This window comes from Petaurus breviceps, unplaced genomic scaffold (genome assembly GCF_028583685.1).
Source record: "Petaurus breviceps papuanus isolate PSGF00001 unplaced genomic scaffold, PetGlider_PUasm1.0 90919, whole genome shotgun sequence".
In the NCBI taxonomy this organism is placed as follows: domain Eukaryota; kingdom Metazoa; phylum Chordata; class Mammalia; order Diprotodontia; family Petauridae; genus Petaurus; species Petaurus breviceps.
This window is the reverse complement of record NW_027187378.1, coordinates 24,030,148-24,056,708: the sequence shown is the minus strand read 5'-3', so window position 1 is coordinate 24,056,708 and position 26,561 is coordinate 24,030,148. Positions and strand designations below refer to the sequence as shown.

The 26,561-nt window shown below is 35.3% G+C and overlaps 1 protein-coding gene across 4 annotated transcripts in view; it reads left to right on the top strand.

The window, feature by feature from the left end:
- Positions 1–26,561, top strand: part of MIS18BP1 (MIS18 binding protein 1) — a 47,549-nt gene that overhangs the window by 9,704 nt on the left and 11,284 nt on the right. For all 4 annotated transcript variants that reach the window (XM_069075582.1, XM_069075579.1, XM_069075580.1 and 1 more), the window contains 8 exons: positions 851–1,000; positions 1,340–1,800; positions 15,035–15,108; positions 15,808–15,938; positions 16,496–16,583; positions 19,572–19,744; positions 22,931–23,097; positions 24,012–24,114. In XM_069075582.1, coding sequence (XP_068931683.1) covers positions 851–1,000; positions 1,340–1,800; positions 15,035–15,108; positions 15,808–15,938; positions 16,496–16,583; positions 19,572–19,744; positions 22,931–23,097; positions 24,012–24,114 — 1,347 coding nt within the window. The remainder of the gene's footprint in view (positions 1–850; positions 1,001–1,339; positions 1,801–15,034; positions 15,109–15,807; positions 15,939–16,495; positions 16,584–19,571; positions 19,745–22,930; positions 23,098–24,011; positions 24,115–26,561) is intronic.

Sequence of the window (26,561 nt, the reverse complement as noted above, 5' to 3'; positions counted from 1 at the left end):
GACGTATGTGAGAGTGTTTCTCCTGTGGTTAGACCAGCTCTGGTGGTTTAGATTTATTTCTACCTGTCAGTGTAGGAAGTTCACTGGTAAGCTGAAGTGTAGCCAGAGGAAAATGGGTGGCATGATTAATGGCCTGGAGTACATCCCATAACAGAAACTGAGGATGTTTATCTTAGAAAAGTGGAGACTTGGTGGGGCAGGATCCTTCAAGCCTTTAAAAGACTGTTCTGTGGAAAGGGGATTAGACTTAGTTTGTTTCAGCCCAGAAAACAGAATTAGGTGCAGTGGGTAAAATTTACATAGAGGAAGATTTGGGCTTGAATTAAGGAAAAACTAAAAGATAATTAGAGCTATCTAAAAGTAGAACCTGCTGTCATAGGAGGTAGTAGTGTATTTCTTTCACTAAAGGTCTTAAGCAGAAGTTGGATAGCCTTTTGTCAGATCTTTGGTACAGAAGCTGTTTTTTAGGTATACATTGGCTTAGGTGGATCTTGAAATCTCTCAATCCGTGAAACTCTTTGGAAGAGTCTTATGATTGTATTTATTTGATTTTACTTTTTGATGTTAGTGACAGAGGTAGGAATAGAACTCATATCTCCAGAATCCCAGACCTGGTATTCTATTGAACTGTACTACCAATTTTATATATGTAGATTTTAAAAAAATATTCCACCTTCAAGTTGTGAGTGGTATAATCAAATGACATTGGGATAGAGAACATAAGTGTAATGTTATACATGTTAGAAAATACCCAAGTAAATATTCTATATTGCTGTAATGAAGTCTATTTAATCATTAAATATTTGTTTCTGAATAAATTTATTTTCTTTACCTTCACTGACTTCTGCAGGTGAACCTTCTATTTCTTCAGGAAGAAAAGCCTCTTCCCTACCCAGAGAGATTCCCCTGATAAATTTCCAGAATAAATTTTTCACTCCAGTAAAACAAAAAATCCCATATCAGCAAGAAAACCAGTTGTCTCATCAGAATTTAACTTATGGTAAGTTCTTTGTTCTTTACACAATTTCATTGATGAATAGTGTTAGTTCAGTACCTGTGTGAACTAAAACTTCATCTAACATGCAGAAACTCATTATTTCCCCTTCTTTCTTCCTTTTTCTATGTATAAAAGCAAGTTTTTATGCCTTTACCGTTAAAGAAACAGCAATCGATTATGTAGAAGAGTTCGAGTCTAAGTGGGAAAATTTAGAGGAAAGTTTTGGGTAGAAGAACAACCTTGTATTTAAAATGCTTGCATTTAAAACTTTAAACATTTGCTTACACTTTATAGCCTTATCACTCCTAATAAATATGATACAATTTGAATGGTTTTCTGCAGACATTACAACTTTGGAAGAAAGACATGAGAACATTTCAACTTCAGTAATTCTGAGTGAAGCATTAGCCAGTACTGCCAGGCTTATTCAAGACAATGAAAACAGAGTTACAAGTGTTGAATTCAGCCTGTCTGATACCCTTATTTTGGAAAACATCGATGCTGATGATGAAAGATCTCAAAGTCCTATTATTAATGGTATCAGTACTGACTGTGTACCTATAAACACTGGCAACCGGTTATCAAAATTTGACAGTGAAGTGCCTGTGAAAGGATTATCAGAACAGGAAATGAGTGAAGAAAATGAAGAAAAAATCTCTGAGAATGTCCAACAGGGTTCTACATCAAATATGTTTAAAATTTTGACTGCAGCTCCTAAAACTCACATGGTGGCAACAGAGAAAAAAGTTTCTAAGGTTTCAACAAGTGTTACCAATAAAAATGCATTTACTACCCAAAAAAAGGTAGGAACATTTCTAAAGCTTCTGTTTTTCTAATTATTTGTTATGTTAATTGGAAGCAGGAAGTAGACATACTTTATGTTTTTCCCTCTGCTCTTCTTCATATGGTTGAATTTGATGGACTTCCTAGAGTATATTGAAGGACAACCTGAAATAACCAATGTTTACCTAATTTAAGATATAGTACAAACTTACCTAATTGAGAAAATGTAGCCTGATAGAAAGAATAAAGGCCTAGGAGTCATTTGTTCTTGACCTGGTTCTTCAACTAATTAAGTATGACCATAGGGAAGACATTTCTCTCTTTTGTAACCATTTCCTTATCTGTTGAATGAGGATAGATAATAACCTGCCTTCACTCCTTCCCCTGTTGTAACGTCAGTTCTTTCTTTGATGTGGATACTTCCTTCAGCAATGTAGATCATAACTTATCTTTGTCTGCCCGTGTTATGAAGCTCTTGTCCATGTCTTTCCATAAATTCTTTAGTCCACTTGACATACTTTCCTTTAATTTTCTTGACATTGTGTGGATGCCATTAAGAGCAATGCAGGCTATCCATTGATTCTTACTTGCTTTTACCATGTAATGAACCTATGTTCTCATAATAATCTCTACAATGTCATCCTTTGTGCTTCTTTATTTGATTTAATCTTTTTAAAAACTGATTTTTATTGATATCTTTTGTTTTTATATTACCTAGATTTCCTTCCCCTCCTGAATCCCAGAGAGCCATTCCTTATAACAAAAATTTTTTAAAAGAGAAAAAGCAATTTAGCAAAATTGATCAACAAATCTGATATTCTATGCAGTGATATACACCTATGGACACTGACCTCTACAAAGAAGGAGGGGAAAGGAATTATCTTCTAATATTTCTCCTTTGATGCCAAGCTTCTTTATAATTCACTTTTGATTATTTTGTGTTCTTTGTTATTGTTATTCCTTCTAATTACATTTTCATAGCCATTTTGTATATTGTTTTCTTGCCTACTTAAGATAGTTCTTTTTAAAAAATAGATTTTATTGGTATTTTCTATTTTTATCACCTAGATTTTGCCCTGCATCCCTCTCCCCACCCTTCCCCCCCTGGCCCAATCATCCAATATGAAAAATAATTTTTAAAGGAAGAAGAGAAAAAAAAATCAGCAATGCTGGTTAGTACATTGAAAAAGCAAACAAACCTTACTTACGCAGTGTTCCACACCTGGGGACCCTAACCACTCCCAAGAAGTAGTAGGGAAATATTTTCATATACCTCTTTTTGGGGAATGAGTTTGTTCTTTATAATCTTGCAGTATTAAATTTTGATTATTTTGTGGCAATTGTTCTTTTTAATTTAAATTGCTTTAGCCAGTCTATGTTAATTTTTCCCACTCTACTTACAGTATGTGTCAGTCTTTCTATATGAAAATGATGCAAGTCTCTGTATTCATCATGTTTGTAATTTTTTATAGAACTATTATATTACATTATTTGTCTAGCTGTTCTCCCAGTGATGGACATCTACTTTGTTACCCTATCTTTGCTGTCACAAAAAAGTCCTGCTATAAATATTTTGTTGTATATGGAGCCTTTCTTTTTGAAGGATATATACATAATGGGATATATACCTTTTCAGGATATATACCTAGTAGAGGAATCTCTGGGTTGAAGGGTATTTTAATTGCTTTTTTATTTCAAATTGCATTCCACACTAATATATTGTTGGTGAAGCTATGAATTGGCAAAGTCATTCTGTAAAACAATTTGGATTAATTCATCTGTTCATCTAAGTCTTTTCCAGGTTTCTCTGTATTCATCAAGTTCATAGTTTCTTAAAGCAGAAGAATATTCCATTACATTCATGTACCACAATCTGTTTAGCCATTCCCCACCTGATGGGCATTAACCTTGTTTTCACTTCTTTTTCAGCACAAAAAGTACTGCAATAAATACTTTGCCATAGAGTCTTTCTATTAGTGACCTCCTGTTGGGATATATGCCTAGCAGTGGAAACTTGGGGTCAAAGACATTTTAATATTTTATTTGTGTAACTCTACATTTCTTGCTCCGGAATGCAAATTTTAAATTTGTGTTTTTTTGCAGATTTCTTGCACTTCATTGGTAATTTGTTTCAACTTCCTCACACCAACCTTGCTCCTCTACATGAATAACCTTTTTTGTGATTTTCAACCTTAATTGTTCTCTGATAATAGTGTTTTATAACTCATAGCCCTAAAATATCACTGAAATAATTATTTTTAAATGGGGGTCATTAATTGCACTGCAAAATTTCCCAGTTATTTCAATTTGTTCTCTTCCTTCCATTTAGTTCTAAGCACAGTTTTTATCCATGTGCTGTGTCTGTCCACAATAGATGTGTTGATGGCTGATTCTGTGGGTTGTCCACCAATCTTCATATAACAGTTATAACAGGCATTCTTTAGCCACTTGATTTTTCCTGAGTAGATAATTTTTTTTCATGTATACAGAAGAATATATATATATATTTAATTTATTTCCTTTTGGTTTACAACATTTAGTTCCACAATTCCTCAGGTTTCAAATTTTCTGCCACTCCCTCTCCTGCCCCGCTCTCCCCCGCAAAGGCTGAACTCTTAAGTGGATATGGATCTCACTAGGGAAGCTCTGTATTGGTAATGAACTCCAATGTCCAATGTTATTTGCAGACCAGGAGCAAATGGAATCTCTTCTACTTAGAGTCTGCTGGACAGCCATGATGGATCTTTGATAAAGTCTCCACATTTTATAAAGCATTATTGAGCAAAATTTTCTGTTTCATAATCTTGTATGATTTTTACATATGCATGGAGACAGCTGCAATTAGGAATGATAGCATCGGGGGAAATTCAGTTGGGAGTGGGTATGAGAAAGCCTGAGAGTCCGACCTTGGCTGGTGCGTACTGACATCTTGCTCTTTTTGGGTGTCCCCTGTATTAAGATTCAGACATCTTTTGTCCCCCCTCCCTCCCCCCCCATGTCCCCATCTCCTTCACTTTGGTCTTGGATGAAGAGGTAATCTTTCTTGATAAAGCCAATCCTTTTATCATACACCCTTGTTCTTATTCCTTCCTGACAATTGTCTCCACTATTCCTATTTTCTCTCTAAATCTTCAATCTCTCCCTATCTAATCTGTTAGGTCCTTCCCAGCTGCCTACAAATATGCTTATGTTTATGAGATCCTTAAAAAAAAAAAAACCCCAAACCTCTTGATCTTATCATACTAACTAACTTTTAACCTGTGGCTTCTTACCCAGTTGTGACTGATCTCCTGAAAATAACTTTCCACTAGGTACCTCTACCTCCTCTCCTTTCACTTTCTTCTAAACCCTCTACAATATGACTTTTGATCCTATTCAACTAAAACTGCCCTATCGAAAATCACCAATGATTTCTTTAATTGCTAAATCGAATGTTTTTTTCTCAATCTAGCTTCTTTTTTGGTCTCTGCATTGTTTTTGTTCACCTTCTGGATATTCTCTTCTCTCTAGATTTTCATAATGCTCTTCCTTCCTGGTTAACCTCTTACCTGTCTGAACTTTATCTATCTCATTTGTTGATTCTTTCTCCATGTCAAATCCACTAACCCTGCAGGTCCCTCAAGGCTCTGTCCTGTGCTTTCTTCTCTTTTCACTCTGCATTATGTTACTTGATGATCTCATCAGTTTCCGTGGGTTAAGTTATTTTTATGCAGATGATCCTAAGATCTAGACTTAAGCCTGACTCTTATCTCTCCTGAGTTAAAGTTCTTTATCACCAGCTTCCTTTTGACATTCCAGACTATCCCATGCATATCTCAAACTCAGTGTGTAAAACAGATCTCATTCCCCCTAAAGCCTTCTGCCTTTCTGATTTCCCTCTCACTGTTGAGAATACCACTATCCCTAGATACCTGGGCTTTAAAACTCAGTGTTATCCTCAACTCCTTACTTTGATTCATTCCTCATATCTAATCTACTGCCAAATCTGCCAAGTAAAGCTAAGAAATATGTGAAGTCCTTTTTTTTCTTATTTCAAACAATTTTGAGAGCATTTGCTTTTTATATCAATTTCTCCCAGTATCCTTTCTTCTCAACTTTCCCAAAAAGCCATTGTATATAACAAATATATTTAAAGAAAAAGAGAATCGGGGCGGCCAGGTAGCACAGTGAGTAAGAGCACCGGCTCCAGTGTTGAGACGACCTGGAGATCGAATCCCGGGCTCAGACACTTAGCACCCACCCAGAAACACCTGGCCGTGTAACCTTGAGCAAGTTACTTAACCCCGATTGCTTTAAAAAAAAAAGAGAGAGAGAAAAAGAGAAGAAAGAGGGGGAGAAAGCACAATATATAATACATCAAAAAGTCTGAAAATATGTGCAATATACCTACCACACTTGTAGACTTCCTACCTCTACAAAGGTGAGAATGTCTTCTCATAACTACTCTTTTGGGCTATTGCTGATTCTTCATAATTTTGTAACATTAACAATTTTTTTGAGTGTTCTTTTTGTTTACATTGTTGTAATCATTGTGTGCATTGTTTTCTTAGCTCTGCTTACTTCACTTTGCCTCAGATTCCATGCTTCTCTGTATTCATCATTTCTTATAGCACAGTAAATATTACATTACATCCATGTACCACATTGTTTAATCATTCCCCAATTGATGACATATACTTTTTTTCCAATTCTTTGCTCTCACAAAAAGGGGTGCTATGAATATTTTGGTGTGTATTAGAACTTACTTTTTATCAGTGACCTCCTTGAAGTATAAACCTTATAGTGTCTGGAGTAAAAAGACTGGAAATTTTAGTCACTTTATTTTATAATTCCAAATTTCTTTTCAGAATGGTTGTCTGGATTCACAGTTCCACCGACAATGTACTAGTGTGCCTATCTCCCTCCAATTTTTATTATTGCTCTCTTTTGTCATCTTTGTCAATTTACAGGGTGTGGTAAAATCTTAGGGTTTTCCTACCCTTCACCCTGTCATCTTAGATACTGCTCCTGGGTTTCTAAGCTCTAATAGGGGAGCTTTTGCCTTATTTTGCCTAAAACCACTCCCCCATGATAATTCCTGGCCAACTCCTTAGCATCTTACATACAACATCCTTATCTATTTCAGTCTTCTCCTCCACTTGTCCTCTCACCTCACCTCTGGTTTCCAGCCTCCCTTTATATACTAACTTCCTTCATTAGAATTTCAAAACAGGAACTGTATTGCTTGCTTGTATCTCCAGCAATTATTTCTACTAGTCCAAGGCAGTGCCTGGCACATAGTAAGTACTTAATAAATGCCTTAAAAACCCTAACCTCCAAATTCTTCAACTAATTTCCCATGACCTACTCTATCCCACCACAGCTATACACAAAGATGATCATATCCTTACTGTCACTCACAAGTGTTCTTCTGTGTTTATCAACTTGAAATTCCTTTTATCTGAACACAATCTGTTGTCATTCCACCTCCAGTTTTGGTACTACAAACTCTATTCTCCTCTTCCCACCCAGCAGAGAGACAAAAGTTCTGTTTTTCCATTGAGATATTTCACATTGTTTTCTATTTTTCATTCTTTTCATTCTGTTTTATAATTTCTTGATTTCTCATGAAGTCATTAGCTTCAATTTGTTCCATTCTAATTTTTAAGGAATTATTTTCCTCAGTGAGCTTTTGGACCTCCTTTTCCATTTGACCATCTTTCTTTTTAAGGCATTCTTCTCATTGACTCTTTGGAACTCTTTTGCCATTTGAATTGGTCTATTTTTTAAGATGTTATTTTCTTCAGTATTTTTTGGGGGCTCCTTTAGCAAACTGTTGACTCGTTTTTCACGATTTTCTTGCATCACTCTAATTTCTCTTCCAAGTGTTTCCTCTATTTCTCTTACTTGATTTTCAAAATCCTTTTTGAGCTCTTCCATGGCCTGCAACCAATTCATATTTTTCTTGCAGGCTTTTGATGTGGGAGCTTTGACTTTGTTGTCTTTGTCTTCTGGTTGTATGTTTTGATCATCTTTGTCACCAAAGTAAGTTTCTATAGTCTGATTCTTTTTGTGCTGTTTCTTCATCTTCCTAGCCAAATACTTGACTTTTTAACTCCCTTTCAAGGCAGGATTCTTCTTCCAGTGGGGGTGGGGGTAGGTAGCCCCAGGCTTTAGGGCTTTTGTATCAGTCACTGGATCCACTACTGTCTATGGGCCCAGAGCTCCCAAAGCAGCCATGCTGCTGCCACCCTGTCACACTCCTCTTTGACCCAGGTCCCACAGAGTTCCCTCACTGATCTTCCACATTGTTTTCAGTATTGGTGAGTTGAGAAGTCTGGAAATCACCAGAGCTGTCAGTGATTCAGTCTCCTGTGGTCTGCTTAGGCCCTGTCTACTGATGCAACCCACATTGGACTCTATTCTGCTCCCAACCCGGTGGGATATACCCTTCCTGTCTGGACTGTCTTGGACTGGAGATGCATTTTATTTGGTCATTTTGTGGGTTATACCCCTCTAGAATTTGTTTAGAATAATTTTTAGAGGTGTTTTGAGGGGTTTGGAGATGAGCTCAAGCAAGTCCCTGCTTTTACTTTACCATCTTGGCTCCACCCTCTAGAAGTCCTATTAAAAATTTTTTTTCAATTGTATTTTCAGTTCCAACTTCTTTCCTTCCCCTCATTAAGGAAACAAGAAATAGACTACTCATTACACATATGAAGTCATACAGAAATATTTTCTGCATTGGCTATGTTCCAAGAGAAATAAAAGAAAAAGTAAAAAAAAATGTACATTAATCTGCATAAAGTTCATTAGTTCTCGTTTAATAGCTTTTTTTTTATCATAAGTCCTTTGGAATTATGGTGGATCATTATATTGATAAGTTATTATGTCTTCCACAGCTGATTAGCTTTGTAGTTTTGCTATTACTGTGTAAATTCTTTTTCTGGTTCTGCTAACTTTTTACTATACATCAGTTCATGTAAGTTTTCCCAGGTTTTTCTTAAACTATCCCTTTCATCATTTCTTATTGAACACAATAGTATTCCTTCACATTTATATAACTCATTCAATCATTCTCCAATTCTTAGCCACTTGTAATAGTAATGGAATTTAAAGATCCCCCTGTATTGGCTTGGTTTTTGGATTGATTGTGTTAAAACCCAGAGCTTGTGAATCCCACTTGTGGGATGGACTTGTTGATGTGAAAAGAGAGTGCTGAACTGGGAGGAGCTGGTGATGTAAAATTAGAGAGACACAAACAAAGGGAGAGGCAGAAGAATTTTTTGGAAGCAGCATCTTGGAGGCAGAGAGAGACAGAGAGAATTGCTAGAGGATTGCTGAGGGCCGGTTTGAATTGCCCAGGGCTTTTGAGAGCTGCTACCCAGAGCTGCCAAGGACTGAGGAGACATGGCTGTTATGCTGGTACTTTGTCTTTCTGTTTTGATGTTGTTTTGCCAGATTTGTCCACTGGTGAAAGATAGTCCTGTTGCAGAGGTTCTGGAGCCTTGCTGTTGGTTCAGAGCTCCTGAGACTGTTCTGCAGACAGAGAGTGAATTCTGTCCACTGGTGAAGGACAGTGCTGTTGTTACAGAAGTCCTGGAACCTTGCTGTTGGTTCAGAATCCCTGAAGAAGGATTTTCTTGTTGTATGTTTACAGAAATCCTGGAAGAGGGTTTTGCTAATGTTTTCAGGGGTCCTAGCACTGTTCTGCAGACAGAATGAATTAATGAAGACACTGGCAATGTATCTTGTGGCCTTGCTAAGCTTTGTTTCCCCAGGAACAAAGATTGCTGAGAACTTGCCTCTGGTCAAGATGAAGAAAAGACCTCTCTTTGGGTATTAAATGCTGTGCTTAGGCTTGTTATAACTCTGGGGTAGATTCAGTTGTGATCCAAGGGTGGGGAACTTTTGACTTTTTTGTACTCTGTGATTGAACAAATGAATGTACTTTACTAATGATTTGAAACTAATCTCCATTTGAGAAGAGGGGCTTTGTGATTTGACTAAATGAATATACAGCCTAGGGGTGGAGTAGTAGTACTTGATTGAATTACACTTGGTGAATGCTGTATTTTGAATGATGTTATATTTTGATTTTCTCTGTTCTTAATTTGTCACTGAATAAAATGGAGAGCAGCTATGCTGGTATTTTGAACCTTGGGAAGTTGCCTTTGCTTCGCATTACACCACTACAAATATTTTTGTGCATCTGGGTAACTTTCCCTTTTTCTTTGATATCCTTGGGATAAGGACCTACTAATGATATTTTGTGGTCAAGGGGTCACAGCTTTTTAGCTTTTTGAGCATAATTCCAAATTATTCTCTGGAACGGTTGGACTAGTTCACAGCTCAACCAGCAGTTTATTAGTGTACCTATTTTCCCACATCCCTTCCAACATTTGTCATTTTTATTTTCTGTCATATTAGTCAATATGATAGGTGTGAGGTAGTATCTCAGAGTTTTAATTTGCATTTCTCTAGTCAGTAGTGATTTAGAACACTCTTTCATATGACTGTTGATAGCTTTGATTTCTTCATGTCAAAACTGCCTATTCATATCACTTGACTATTTACCAATTAGAGAGTGATTCTATTCTTAGAAATTTGTCTCATTTTCCCTCTATATTTGAGAAAAGAGACCTTTATCAGAGAAGTTTGCTGCAAAGATTTTCTCTTGTCCAGTTTCCTGCTTTTATTTTTCTCTAATTCTGGCTGTACAAAATCTTTTTAATTTTGTGTAATCAAAATTCTGCCTCTTGTGAACTTCTCTATTGCTTGTTTGGTCATAGACTCTTCCCTGATCCATAGATCTGACTGATAATGTTTTCCATGCTTTACTACCTTGCTTATGATAGCACCTTTTATGTCTGAATCATATACCCATTTTGAGTTTATCTTGGTCTCTACAGTTCCCTTCCCTCACAATTTTTTTCCATTGATTCCCCTGATATTCTTGATCTTTTGTTCCTTCAGGTAAATTTTATTATTTTTTTCTAGCTTTATAAAGTAATTCTCTGGTAGTTTGATTGGTAAAGTAGTGAATAAGTCAATTAACTTAAGTAGTATTGTCATTTTAATTATATTGACTCAGCCTACCCATGAACAATGAATATTTCTGTAGTTAGTTAGATCTGTCTTTATCTGTGTGAAGGGTGTTTTGTAATTGTGTTCATTCATAGAGTTCCTGGGTAAGTCTTGGCAGGTAGATTCCCAAGTATTTTATATTGTCTGCAAGTTATTTTAAATGGAATTTCTCTTTCTGTCCCTTCATGCTGGGTTTTGTTGGTAATATATAGAAATGTTGATGATTTGCATGGGTTTATTTTATATCCTGTACCTTTGCTAAAGTTTGTGATTGTTTTGGCTAGCTTTTTAGTTGACTCTCTAGGGCTTTCTAAGTAAACCATCATATCATCTACAAAAAGTGATAGTTTTGTTTCATTGCCTAGTCTTATTCCTTCAATTTCTTATCTTATTGGTATCTCTAGCATTTCTAATGCAATATTGAACAATAATGATAATAATAGACATCCTTGCTTCTCCTTTGATTATGTTGGAAAGGCTTCTAGTTTGTCCCCATTACAAATAATGTTTTCATGTAGAAGAGATTGATATATTGAGGAGAAGGGCCATCTTTGTCTGAGATTTCATATATGAGAATAATTAAGGAGATAGTGGGAGAAGACACCTGAATTATGGAAGAGGAGGAGGGAAAAAGAGGGGCCTTTTGGAGAATTGCCTCAGTTTTTCCAGTTAAGTATGAGATGGACCTCAACTGAGAAGGTAAAGGCCAAATTTTGGTGTTATAGGAGGCTTGAGGAAGAGCAAAAGATTTAGAATAGCCACTATGATGAATCCAATAGGGAGTCAATTACGAAACATATAGAAGCAAACGTATTTGCTGTAATGAGGCCCTAGTTGACATTATGTAGCATAAATTTGTTGTGGAGCAAGTCAGCTTGGTTTGTTTTATGATTTTTAACTGCATGGTTATCTTATGATTTTTCTCCAGCTCAGTTCAGCAGTATATAAATTGGTATAAGGAGGCAGATGGTGGGCATAATCCAGAATAGTGGTTTGAGATAGATTGATCAGTAAAAGGACAAGGAGGCAAGGGATTCAGGAGTTAAAGGATAGGATAGCCTTGAACTAGTTCATCAGGGGGTTGAAATAAGAAAGGGATAAAAGTATGAAAGTTCAGGGGTGGTAACCTAAGGTAGAACTAAGTGGCAGTCACAGTGAGGATGGAGAACAGAGTTTTGAATCACATAAGGAAAGTTGGACTCATAAAAGACTACAGAGAGATGAAAAAAATTTCAGAGTTCATGAGTATGGAAATAGGACACTTGTAGACAATGGCAGAATCAAGGGTATGTCTAGCTTAGTGTGTAGCTGAAAAGGAGTAGAAGGAAGAAGGTCAAATGTTGCTGAAACCAGTCGTGTCTGATTCTACGTGATAAAGTCCATGGGCTTTCCTTGCAGAGATACTAGAGTAGTTTGCCATTTCCTTCTCCAGTGTGTCCCCATTTAACAGATGAGGAACTGAGGCAGATAGAGGTTATGTGACTTGCCCAGTGTCACAGAGCTAGTAAGTGTCTGAGGTCAGATTTGAACTCAGATCTGCCTGACTCCAGGCATGGTGTTCTATCCACTGTACCACCTAGCTTCCCCAAGGTCAAACATAGTGTGGTCTAATTCTCTGTCTGGCTATCCTGCTGGAGATGAACCTCTCTATACTTAGCCAGTCTTGACCTCAGAAAGCAGATTTAGTCTGTTATGGATATTGTATCCAGAGCCTTTCTAGCTTAGTAGAATATACCAAAGTTTGTACTCTTTACTAGTCTAGCTTTTAAGAATCCAAGTTTACCTCCACTCTTACAGTAAAACATTGGAGTAGGACTTGGTGGGAGAGCTATGTTGTTGCAGTGAAATAATGAGTTGACATTTGAAAACTTGAAAATTGTTGTGTTGTTTTTTAAATTTAATTTTTGTGATAACACTTTGAGGTATATTCTACAAGTATTATTCTTTAAATTTTACAGATGAAGAAATAGGCTTTGAGAATTTATATAACTTGTCCATGGTGTCCAAAGATGGAATTAAAATATAGGCCCTCTTGACTCTAAGCCCAATACTTTGGAAAAAGTTAAAAATGATATGGTAATGTTTTGATGGAATTTTTTTCTTTTTTCTTTTTTTTTTTGGAAGAGCAATTGGGGTGAAGTGACTTCCTGAGGTTACATGGCTAGTTTTTGTGTTAAGTGTCTGATGCTGGATTTGAACTCAGGTCCTCCTGACTCCAGGTCTGGTGCTCTATTCACTGCTGCCCCATGATGGAATTATTATTCACACATATCTGGGCATGATTTAGTAAAATTCAGATTTTGAGAGTAACAATTAATTGAGCTTTCCATATGTAAGAGAAGCTTCTAGAGTTTTAAAGATTTTTTTTTTAAATTTTTGAAGACTTTATTTGGAAAAGTGGAAGGGAAGACTTTTACCTTGTTTATGCCAACTCCACAGTGTCCCTTTGGGGAGAATCTGAAGAAACTGTTGTGCATCCTCTGTGAGGTCTAGAAGCTATAATCTTATATGTGGAAAGGTCCAGATAACCTAGATAGTGCAGGTCATCTCAGTAGTTAAAAAATTAGGTACACAATGAAAAGAAAACATATCCAAGCAAAATAATCTACACGGTCTACTGGATTATTAATGGAAAGAAAAGTTCTTAATCTTGTAGGAAAAACAGTTGTGATATGTGAATGTATCATGGCCTGATCACTTCTCCACATTCTTTGGTCTTTTTATTTATTTTTATTCCTGAGTCTTTTACAAAAGCAGGAGGGTGTAGGGAAAAGGATACTGGCTGCACTTGGAGTCAGGAAAGACTCAAGCTTTGAGTTGTTGATACTAACTGATCTGGAGCCAACTCTGAGGCATAATCTCCTTGTCTGCAAAACTGGTTTGGTATTTGTATTATCTTCCTCACAATGTGGTAAGGAAAGCATTTTGTGAGAAAGGGCCAAAAGATAATAACGGGCACTTTTCAAACAAAGAAATCTAAGCTATTTCATGAAAAAAATGTTCCATATTATTAATAATAGAGAAATGCAAATTAAAGTAACTTTTTGCTTCCACCCACATACCCTGCAGATTGGTTAAAATGACAAAAAAGGAAAATGACAAATGTTAGAGAAGATTTGGGAAACCAGGCACACTAATACATTGTTGGTAAAAGTATGAATTGACCCAGCCATTCTGGAAAGCAATTTGGAATTGTATCCAAAAAGTCTAAATTGCATATACCCTAGATATATTAATTAAATATATTATTATACTCTTAAACTTATGCCTCAAAGACATCAAAGAAAGAAGAAAAAGCTTCATATATACAAAAATATTTATGCAGCTCTTTTTATAGTCACAAAGATTTGGAAACTAAGAACAGTTGCCCACCAATAGGGAATTGGCTAAATTAATTATGTTATGTGAATGTAATGGGAATATTATTGTGATATAAGAAATGATGAGAGGGATGGTTTTGGAGAAAATCTGGGAAGATTTATATGACTTGATGCAAACTGTAGTAAGCAAAAGCAGGAGAATATGTAATAATAATATTGTAAAGAGTGACAACTTTGAAAGAATTAGCTATGATCAAGGCAGTGACTAACCACAATGCTTGTAGGGCTAGTCAAAAAGCATGCGACCCAATTTGCACCAGAGAATGAATTCACGATACAAAATAAGACATAAATTTTGGGGCATTGTTAACATGAACAATTTTTTATTATTATACATAGTTGTTGCAAGGGTTTGTTTTTTCTTCCTTTTTTCCCTCAGTAGGGGAAGTGGGAGAGAGATACAGTAAGTGCTTGTTAATTGAAAAACAAAATAAAAATTTAGGAAAGCATTTTATAAATTTTAAAGAGCTATATAAATCTGCATATTATTATTCTGTATTGTGTTGTCTTAATGCGTTGGTTGAGAGTTTATACTGGCTTTTCAATTGTTTAGGATGCTAGAAGATGGTGTGTGGTATTAAAGAAGTTGAATAATTGATACTTGTTAGAAAAAGAAAAGAGTATATTGAAAATTCTATTCTTTTATCCCTTCTGTTGCAGCATAAAGTTTATAAAATCATTTTTAAAAAGTAAAATTGTATAGTTTGGCAATGTTTCTTCTTGGGTTTTTTAAGTTATTTTCAGGTTTTCTTAAGTGTTAACATTAGAAAATTAATAGAAGGAATGTGTACTTGTTTTATACTTATAGGAAATTTGTCTCCAGAAATGGATGATTAGGAAAATGAATAATAATACTGCTGTTTGTGTAGAAGGACAGTTGATGTAAGTATACAATATCAATATGTTTTCAATAAATTATTTTATTCAAATTGAGTGTAGGAAGTGCTAAGTGGGAACATGATAGCTTTTCTTGAATTATTTAAAGGACTATCAGTTAGAAAAGGGTGTAGACTTGTTCTACTTTGCCTCATAAAGTAGAAGTAGGGGCATTTCCTGGTGGATGGAAATCAACTTTGAGCTGGGGTTTGAAGCTTATTCTTTTTTAAATTTTAAATTTTTAAATGACAGTCATAGATGGCTTTCTATCTATCTTAGCCTAGGAGGTTCCCATACTAGGAAGTTAGCAGTGCCTAAGTCATAGATCCTTGCATGTTGGTATATAAATTCCCAGAAATTTTGCTTTATTCTCATTTATATTAGGTGACATAAGATAAAGTACTGAATTTGGACTTGGGAAATCCTGAATTTGAATCTTGCCTCAGACATTTATTGTCTTTCTAACCCTGGGCAAGTAAATCAACTTAAACTCTGTCAGCCTCTGTTTTCCACCTGTAGTGATAGCACCTGCTGTACAGGTTATTGGGAGGATCAAATAAGAGAATAAATATATCCAAAGCTCTTTGTAAATATTAGAACACTTTATAAATTTTAGCTATGATGAAGATGACAGCTTCATGTAAATCTTGAATGTGAATACTTGAAGATATATTTACTGAGGAATCTTAATCATCTTTTCTCTAGAGATACTCCTGACTTATATTGGCATAGTAATGCAATTGTTGAACGTCTTAACTACAACAGACTTAGGACTCTATCGGGCAATATCTATGTATTAAAAGGAAAAATAGACACAATTTCCATGAAGGAAGCAGGTAAAAACTTAAGAGCAAAATTTATTTTTCATTTTTATTTTTTTAAGTAATAGTAAACTGACTATACATCTCTAGTTTTGATGATTTAATAGGTTTTTATAATAGTTAAAATAATGAACTTAGTAGTGAAATAGAAAAATAACCTAGCATATTGAGATTTAATTCACTGCCTTTATGTTATACTTAGGTTCCATGCATGTCCAGTTCCCCCTGCTAGATTATAAACTTCAAACCAAGGATGTTTTCATTTTCACCCTTTATTCCTAGTTAAGCAAAAATGCATGTGAACTTCTTAAGAAATCCTTACTGAATTAAATTTAATTGAAAAGTTTGGGAACAGGAGTAAAATATTTTTTTTTCCCGTAGGTCAGTTAATTAAGCTGAAAATATACGTTGCTATTAGTAACATAAATCAAGCTTCAGTGGAACATTTCTCTGAAAATCAGAAATTGCAATTCAGTTCTAGTTGTCGTTTATAATTAGATATTTTGCTCCAAAATTTTATGTCTCTGAAAAAAGTGCTAACTTCAGTGTTAACATTTCTGTGTTTCAAAAAGGGTTTCCAGCCAGTTTTACTAGGAAGTTTATGTTTGGATTTCCAACAAACTGGAAACAATATGTTGATGATTTGTTACAAGAATTAAGGTAAAGTGTTTTTCTTAATGTAAAATATAACTCTGCTTATTTTTCATTTTTGTTTTATTCTTTTCCTTTTTCTTTCTTTATTAACTTAAAATTGTCAATAAGCATGCTCATTTGGATAGACAAAGACCAAAAAAGAGGATTGTATATGAAACCATGAACTTCTATTATATACAATTTTAAGTGTAAATTCATTTGAACGTTGTAGTAACAAAACTCCCATTTGTCTCCTTTTTTTGGATATTTAAAAAAATGTTTATTGCTATCTTGTTTTTACATTGCTTAAAATTCCCCTTTATCCCTTCCCATTCTCCTTATTCTTTTTTTTTTTTTTAAAGCAATCGGGGTTAAGTAACTTGCCCAAGGTTACACAGCCAGTTATTTCTGGGTGTGGTGCTGAGTATCGGAGCCCAGATTTGATCCCCAGGTCATCCTGACACTGGAGCCGGTGCTCTTACTCGCTGAGCCACCTGGCCGCCTCTAAGCAATTGGGGTTAAGTAACTTGCTCAAGGTTACACGGCCAGGTGTTTCTAGGTGGGTGCTAAATGTCTGAGCCCGGGATTCGATCTCCAGGTCATCCCGTCACTGGAGCTGGTGCTCTTACTAGCTGTGCTACCTGGCCTCCCCTCTCATTCTTAAATGTGCTCTCATAATCAATCAGGACTTGATAAGAATTTCAGTGCTTTCCAGAAATAAAACTGAAGTCAAAATTTTGCCATTTTAAGATTGACACTCAGCTACCTACCTTTTTTCTATGTTATAATATCACAAGATCTTATTTGAAAGGCTTTCAGAGGCCATCTAATCTAATTCAACAGATAAGCATATAAGAATCCCCTGGACAACATTCAAGAAATTGTCACCTCTTTGTAGAACTCTAGTGATGCTCCAGCCAACCCCCAAGGCAGCCTATTCCCACTTTGGGATTACAATTTCCTAAACATTTTTCTGTTTCTCAAACTAATGTCTATCTCTCTGTGTACTTCATTCTTGCCCTTTGCTTCTAGATCTGCATTCTAAGGCCAACGAGAATGTCTACTCTTTCTTCTACATGTTAACCTTTTCAGGACTTAACAGACAGCTGTCATGCCTTTCATCTCTCCCGGGTCTTCTCTTCTTCAGGGAAAATATCCCCTATTCTTTCAACCAGTCCTGTGATATGAGGACTTCAGTCCCTTCTCTGTCCTGGTCTTCCACCTTTCTACTCCTTCTACCTTCTAAAATGTGACATCTAAAACTAAATACAATGATTGAGACATGGTATGGTCAAGATGGAGTCTAGAAGAACTGTCACCTCCCTCATTCTGATCTTGACATTTTTTTTACACATATCTTTATCTTTTTATTGCTTTTTTTTGAAGGGCAATTGGAGTTAAGTGACTTGCCCAAGGTCACATGGCTAGTTTGTGTTGAGTGTCTCAGGCTGGATTTGAACTCAGGTCCTCCTGACTCCAGGGCCAGTGCTCTATTCACTGCGCCACCTAGCTGCCCCAATTCATATCTTTAGATACAATTTTCTGGATTATGGCTGTGTGCCAAGTTAGACCTTGCTACCTTCCATACTTTTGGATGATGTAGGCAACCCCCTATTTGGTCCCATATATGGTGGTTGACTGGGCTCCTCCTCCTACAGGAATTCCTCTTTGGCTCATCTTCTGATGATTTGGCTTACATATTAACCCTGGACACCTTTTCTCTTTGTTCTCACATAGTTCCAAACCTTTATTTCACTTTGTCCTTTGCTGTGATCTTAAAGAGTCCCGCCTAGATGTGGTTGATGGTGCTGGTAGAAGGCCTTCTGGGAGATCCTAGATGATTTGCTTCTCACATGCTGCCATGATCTTTCTCCTATGTCTGAAACATGGGGCTCCTCTGTTCCCTATTATATCTTGTTCAGGGCTGACAAGAGAAAGCACTGTGCTCCTTGGTTGCTGGTCTGACTTCACCTTCTGTGCTTCAGCCTGGGCACCAGGCATTGTATCTTGGGCACTATCTGTCATTGCTTTCATCCTTTGTACCTATCTTTTTAAAAATCTAAATAAATGCCTCAGTTCCCTGTGCCTTAGATCCCCTTTTTCTTTCTCACTCCAGTTGTTTCTGTTAGTGTCTTCATATTTTAATTCCTGATAGCTTCTTGTCTCACTTTGACTGATTTCTATAAAATTTTAGTTTTTTTGATCCTAACTATTCTTTCTCTTTGTACTCTCTAAAATTGAGGATACAGATCAAATGACATCTGGCTTTCCTCACTTATGCTGTCCTGTGTGCTAAAATAGAGTCATTAACTTCCCCTTTCAGTTTCCATTTTTTCTCTTAGCAGTCAGGTCCTTTTTCGTCAGAATTAAGTTCAGGTTCTCCATATTGATTTTCCTACTTTTGGAAAGATTAAAGTGTACTTAAGACAAGTTAATAAATGTATTAGCTGCTCTGATTTTGATGAGAGAAAGCCATAGCAGATTTTTAGACTATTAAAGCATCATGTCTTATCATGACCCATGTCAGGCTTTAAGTCTGTTTTTTGAACTCATCTATTTCCTCCTTCTGTCCCAGTGGTCTATAGTATGCTAATATGACAGTATCCCTTCTCTTTTTCTCTCTGATCTTCACATAGATTCTCTCTTCCTCTCTACTGTCTATTCCCCACTCTTGTTCCTGCATGTCATTTCATGAGTATATGTTAATATGCAATATCATAGTGTTCTCCTTTGATCTCCTTTCATTCTGAACAAAGCGTATTCTTTCATAGCCATAAGCCATAAATTTCAGTCATGAATTTTATTCTGCTAAGTCTCAGTGATACCTATGATGTTGAACAGGTTTTCTTATATAAGAATTTCTATTTCATCTTCCTTATTATGTTCTTTGATAGTTTTATTATATAACAATTATGAGCAAGTTACTATTTTATTCTTTTAAAAACTCAATAGAGAGAAAACTTGAATGTTAGCTAGGTAAAGTATTTAATTTATAAAATTTTTAATTGTTTAAAGGGCACTTACTAAGAAAGGAAAAAATGGCAAATTGGATCAACAAGAAACAGATAAATCTATCTTTGAAACAAGAATGAAAAAAAGTGATACATCAGAAGAAACTGGAACAGAAATGGTCTCCAGAAGTGCCAGAACTAAAAATACTACTTTTCATGTTTCTGAAAACTGCTATGGTATACTTGGTTTTTTTCTTATATGTTAAATTGATAAGAAGTATTGAATTATTGATAAATCTGTATTATTTTCTTCTTACAGTACAGAATCTGGAAGTTTTTGAAACATTGCATTTACTAGAGTAATTTATCCTGTTTTTGAAAATCGTTTTAGTGACAAAGAAATTACATACCGTGTTTCCCCGATAATAAGACCTATCCCGAAAATAAGCCCTCCCCTTACTGTGTAAGATTCCTCTAAAATAAGCCCTCCCCCGAAAATAAGCCCTATTGAGATTGCTACTGTAGTGAAGGTGATCCCCTGCGCTACACGCTACATTACGGTACCCTCTGTATGCACCGCTCCCCCATCCCCCCCATGAAACGCACGAGGCGCTCCAAGCTGCATCCAATCAGAGCTGAAGCAGTGAGCGCATCATCCTGTTCTTCCCCAGTGATTTGCTTGCTGGCGCCATTGAGAGCAGTGCCGCGGAGGAGAGCTGAGGCAGGACAACATAAGCCCTCCCCTGAAAATAAGCCCTCTGGTGTTTTTGTGTCCAAAAAAATAATAAGACAGTGTCTTATTATCGGGGAAACACGGTAGTAATCCCTAGAATCCTTTGCAACCAGGATCACAATTTTTCTTCTGGTTTCTATTAGATAATAAGTTCCAGGTAGCTCGGTAGATAAATCAACTAACCTTAATTCCAACAGAGCATGTAAATATATTACCTAGGAGAAAGTTATTCTGGCTACTTAAACCCTAGAACCTGGTCCAGACTTAGAACCATTAAAATGATTCATACCTATTAAAAAAGAGAAAAACCATTTTCTTTTTGGTAGTAATAAGAACATAATTTGACCTAATTTGGTCAAAAAAAAATTACTAAAATTATTAGTCATACCAAACCTTTAAAGTTGCAGGTCAGCTGCTATTGACCATGATAGCATTTCTTGGGGAAAAGGATATTTATTGCCCTGCATAATTCTCCCTCTTGACACCCCATCTCCTTATTTTTCTGTTTTGAATCAGCAGTCATACTGCAAGCAGAAGCTTCTCTGACACAAATGTACTTCATACCTTACAGGGTAGAAAAGGAATAATTTGCATCCACTTGTTTGTCTTTCAAGCCTTTATCTGCTCTCAGGCTCCCTCCTAATTTCTCTGCATTAGAGATAACAGGCTTTTGGCACAGCCTGAACACTTCTACTTTCTGATGAGATTGGAGTGATAAATTGTAATGATAGCACCAGTCTACTACTTCTGCTCTAAGTAGGATTCTCACCCCCAAAATGGAGTATCATCTTTGCAATGTCATCCATAAATCTTGCCCTCTTTAGGTCTAAAACCTTAATATCATCTCTCATTTAGAGATCAGTTCTTTTAAGAAAATTGTTACACATCAAAGAAAGGAGAAATTTTGAATTACAGTCTTGCCACTGACTTAATTTGTCATTCTTTAGTGAATGGAACTTAAAATCTCAAATATTAGGGAAGGTCATGGAAAGTGACTGGGAACTTCTAGAATTTAGATACTCACATCATCTGGTCCATCTTTATATGCAACCAGCCTTTTTAAACTTTCAGGCTGAGAAGAAAGACTTTTGCATAATGTCATGGAACTAAAACCTTTATTTTGTCTGTTGTTACAAGCCAAGGCATGCAGAAGTTTTGGTTGCCACATAGAGAATGGAGTTTTTATAGGGCAAGAAAACTTGTGTGTGTGAGTTGTTTTCTATAGATACTTATATAAAGGAAACATACAGTTATATTTGGTTCCCCACTGATCAGCTGCATATTTCATTCCCAAGCTGCTGACTTTGGGTGCAGTTTCTTATGTTTCAGATTATCTTTTAATCTTTGATTTCCCTTGGTGGTCTGAGACAGATTGGACTTTATTTACCTTTTGGTTATCCTTACACAAGGATTGGGTTAAAGGAGACCCCAAAAAATAGGGACTTGATCTGTTACTTCCCATCTAATGGCATTACTCTTTTCAAAAAAGAGAAAATACAGTGTCCCACTCCCACTGCCAAGGGAAAAATTTACATGGAGAGAAAATGTCCTCACTGTTCCCAGTAGTAAGGATTGGGTAACAATATGACAGGTAGAAATTTAAACCTTACAGAAATGAGATTGAATCATAAAATATTTCTTTTGCTTTTATCATAGAGATAATCCATTTGGTGACAAGCTTTAAGTGTCTTGAAAAATATAGCAATTTAACTAAACTTAAGATTGTTCATTACATTTTAAATTTCTCCTCAGGATCTTGATTTCGTTTAACAGGCTAATGATTTACAGTAGGAGAATATGTTTTTTACCTCTCCAGATTCCTTGATCACTTTCCTTTCTAATCATTTGACTCCAGTTTACTGTACTTGTAGTTTGACTGAGTGAGTCCTTCAAATACTGTTCTTATACTGCTAGCAGTGTTTTAAGATATTTTTGATACATTTGACCAAAATTTTATCATTTTCCAGGTTCATTCTTTGGTTTCCAACTCTTGAATTAGATTCTTTGAGCAGTTTCTTAGTGTATAGATTTTCATAATTATTATGAGAGGTTTTTCTTCTAATATATCTTTCACATTTCCAAGTACAATTCCATGTTTAAGTAAGCTTAGTATTTTTTATTTTGTTGACAACTTAATTTGTATTAGACAACAAAATGAACAGATTTTAACATAAGCATTCATGTACAAATACAAATATATGGGAAATAGATTTGTTAACTTTTTATTAAATTATTGGAGATATATTACATTTGTGTAATACTTTCTAGGTTATAATGTGCTTTTTACCATAACCCAGTGAGGAAAGATGATCAGTTATTGACCTCATTTTAAAGATGAGGACATTGATCCAATCCTCCACATTGAATAATGTGTCATTGAATCTGGGGAAGAAGGTTAAAAATTCATAACTCTGCGTGGAAGTTGCCTTTTCCTTGGTATTTTGAAAAAGAATGATATAGACAGAACCTGCCCTATGAGATAAGTTGTCTAAAAGCTTTAAGAAGTTGTAAAGGGTGGTATCTTATAATTTATTAGGAATAAATGAAGTTTCCTTTTTACTCCAATGGCTTAATTTTATTCAGTAATAGTTGATTTACTATATGTATTCATTTGACATATCTTCTATTAGGAAGTGCATTAATCGTTAAAAATCTTATTGCTAACAAAATATTAATCCTTGTTCTTATAGAAATACCTACTGAGTGTAATGCTTTACATAGAACTACAGAATTAAACATGTTTCATACTGATCATCATAAAATACCTTTAAAATTGCGGTGTGGTGAATGTAATAATTGTGATAATCAAATGAATGTGACCTTCCAAATTGGAGGAAAAAACTGCCTACTTAAAGAGGTAATTTTTTTTATGCACTATTGTTTGATCTTTAAATGAGTAAAATAGACATCTGACTTCAGTTGAATACTTGGTACTTTTTGCTCATGTTTGACTATTTCAAGAATAGGAGATTGTCAGAATGAAGCAGCTATGGAGTTTACATGTACCTGTTACAGTTTTTAATAATCTAAAAATGTATTTTTAAATTTCAGCCAGAGAAACTAAGTTAATATATGTACTGAAAAGAATTTTCATATTATTAGCATAGCCTCACCTAAAAAACAATATTAAGGCAAAGATTCAGAGGATACATGTGTAAAATGAGGTACCGGAGTGTTAACCCCCATGATGTGGTTCACCCACCTTAGCAGTTTCTGGCTATTTATTTCTACCTTTTGTTACTCAGTAGGACCCAAGTTCTTAATCTTTTGTATGTCCTGGATGCCTTTGTTAGTCTGATAAAACCTGTGGGAGATCCCTCAAGAATGTTTTAAAATGGATATAAAATACATTGGACTACAAAGTAAACCAATTATATATCCTTTTTAAAACAAGTTCATGGACCCCATGTTAAGAACCCCTGCCCTAGGGGATATGAGGTACCATGTGATCAACTGGCTTTACTTCCATCTCATGGCTTCAGCAAAGGGAAGCAATCTTTGGAGGAGGCAAATTGCAGAGTAGGAGATGAAAGAGAAGCTGTTTTGGGGATAAACAATTCTAAAGGACAAGAGTGGTTAGAAAATGATGTTGTTTGTTTGCTTTCTTCTACCAACACATGTTGAAGAGAGATAATGTGACATCAGACTGTAGAAATCTACTAATTTCCATGCCATATACATAATTTTTAAATTGTTCTGAACTTTCTATTTAGGGCTGATACTGATCAGAGTTAATTATAGAAAGTTATTTCCATCAATTTTGTTTTTAAGGAATCAACTTCAAAAAATGAAAGTAAACAGATGACTTCTCCAAAGAAAACCAAAAATCGCGAAGCTAAACCAAATGAAACAATATTTAAAAGTCTAAAGAGAGGTAAAAATGCTCCCAGTGTTTTTTAAATGAAACTTTATATTTTGCTTGCTATATAGTTTAAATCTATAGATCTAGAAAGTGACCATTTGTAAATAGTCTAGCCCAAAGTTATTCCTGAAATGTCCTGAGGATTCTCAATTCTTATTCGGTATTAATGGCTTCTTAAATTGTGTAAAACATTTTATTTTATTTTTAATGCATGTTATTGATGCCTTTCCTTTATATCATAGCTATTTCAGCTCTCTCCTCTAGATCAAACCCTCCCTTGCAACTAAAAAAATTTTAATCAAAAGCATCTGATACAGTGATTGTATTGACAGTATATCCATTATTTTTTCATAGTAGTCCTCCACCTCTCTGCTGTGAGAAGGGAGAAGAGTATAATTTTTTCTGGGATCTCAATTAGTTTTTCAGTTATTCAGAATTTTATTTCCTTTTGGTGTGTGATGTTTGCCCTTACATTATTGTGAATGTTATATTGTTCTCTTGATTTGGCTTATTTCCCTCCACAACAGTTCATACAAATTTTTCTGTATTTCTTTGAATTACTCATACTTTTTATTTTTTACTACATAATATTCCATTAACCATTTCCCTAGTAGATAAATTCCTAATTTGTTTCTAGTTCTTTCCTACCATAAATATTGCTACTATGAATATTTTGGCATATGTTAGGCATTTGTGTCTGTTTTTTATACATTCTTAAACTTATTAATTATTTAAAAATTATTTATTAAACTTTTATTTAATTGGAGGGCAATTGGGGTTAAGTGACTTGTCCAAAGTCACACAGCTAGTAAATGTGTCAAGTGTCTGAGGCCACATTTGAACTCAGGTCCTCCTGACTCCAGACCGGTTCTCTATTCACTGTAACACCTAGCCGTCCCACTATTTATATATACATTCTTGGGGTTTATTTACAGTAGAAGAAGTAAACTAGACACATGTGCCAGAGTCTGCTCTAGGACCAAGAGACCCAATATAGTGAGGCTAAGCCTTGATACATATAGTTGTGGCTAGACAAAGAACCAAGCGGTGTGACCACAGCAATGAAGTGTAATAGCATAATGAGGCCAGTTTGCCTAGTGATAAAAAGTCTACTTATAGTAGGCGTCATGACCAGAATGTGGCTCCTAGAGTTTCTTATCTGAGTTTAGGGACCACTGGGAGGATGATCTGAGCCAGTTCTGTGATTTAGCTGCCGCAGAGTTCATCCACATGGTTAGTGAAAAGCACTGGTATGCCAGGCTCATGTCACAGCTTGATTGCTGGGCCTTAGTTTTGGAAAACAAGTTGTCTCCTAATAGTAAGAAAAGAAAGGAGTCAACTTGGTTTGGGGTCTTGACATTTGAATATTAGACTTTTGTCAGTGATAGTTGATGTCAGTATTTTTCCTGTTCTCTGGTTTTTCTTCTAATTCCACCTTCTTTGGTTTAATTCATGCCAATTTTATATAGTCTAAATAATTGATTTTATCTTAAAATACTGACCATGACTTATAGTATCAAAAAACAAGTTATTCTGAGGCAATAAACCATTTGGATTTATTGAAAGTACTGGACAATTTCCCAAAAGTGAAACAAATGGACTATTATTTAGACAAAAAGAAAATAGTTATTGTGTAACTTGATCAAGATTTTGTACAAATTTAGTTACTTGTTCTTTAAAATAAACTTTAGTGGCTTTATTTCTTATTACTCTTCAGTATTGTCCAAACAATCTGGCCATGTGTAAAACTACATTTTACTTTTGTCAATAAAATTCTTTTTCACATAATTTATAGAAGTACTTTTTATGTTCCATATAAAGAAATAAAAGAAGGAACAGCATAATGATGCATAGTGAATCATTACTTAAAAGTTTCTTCTTTTTCATATGTTCCTCTGAATTTCAGATTATTGATAGATTGCTAAATTTTATTTCTCTTCTTTGACTCTGAGATACAATGAAATATTCCTGTGTTACTCACTTCACTTACTATTTGATGAGCATGGATAGAGCTACAGAGAAATTAAATTTTATTTTCACTAATTTAGAGCCACAAGTCTCTAAGTAATACTGCTAATACTCTTTAAAAGTTAAGTAGGGGCTTGTTTTTTTGTTTTTTTTTTTCAAAAGCTTTATTAACTTCTGATTTACATCATTCATTTCTGCCAGATTTTGAGTTACACATTTTCTCCCCGTTTTCCCCCTACCCACCACCCCAAAATAGCAATCCCACAGGATATCCCCTCTTCCAATCTGCTCTCTCCCATATTTTCTCCCTTTCAACTTTTCCAGTGGATCTCTATGCCCCAGTGCCTGTATATCTTATTTCCCAATTACATGTAAAATAGTATTAATAATAGTATATATATAATTTGAGTATTTGATTTTAAAACTTTGAATTCCAGATTCATTCCCTTCCTCCCTTGTCTCCCACCCTTATTGGGAAGATAAGCAGTTCT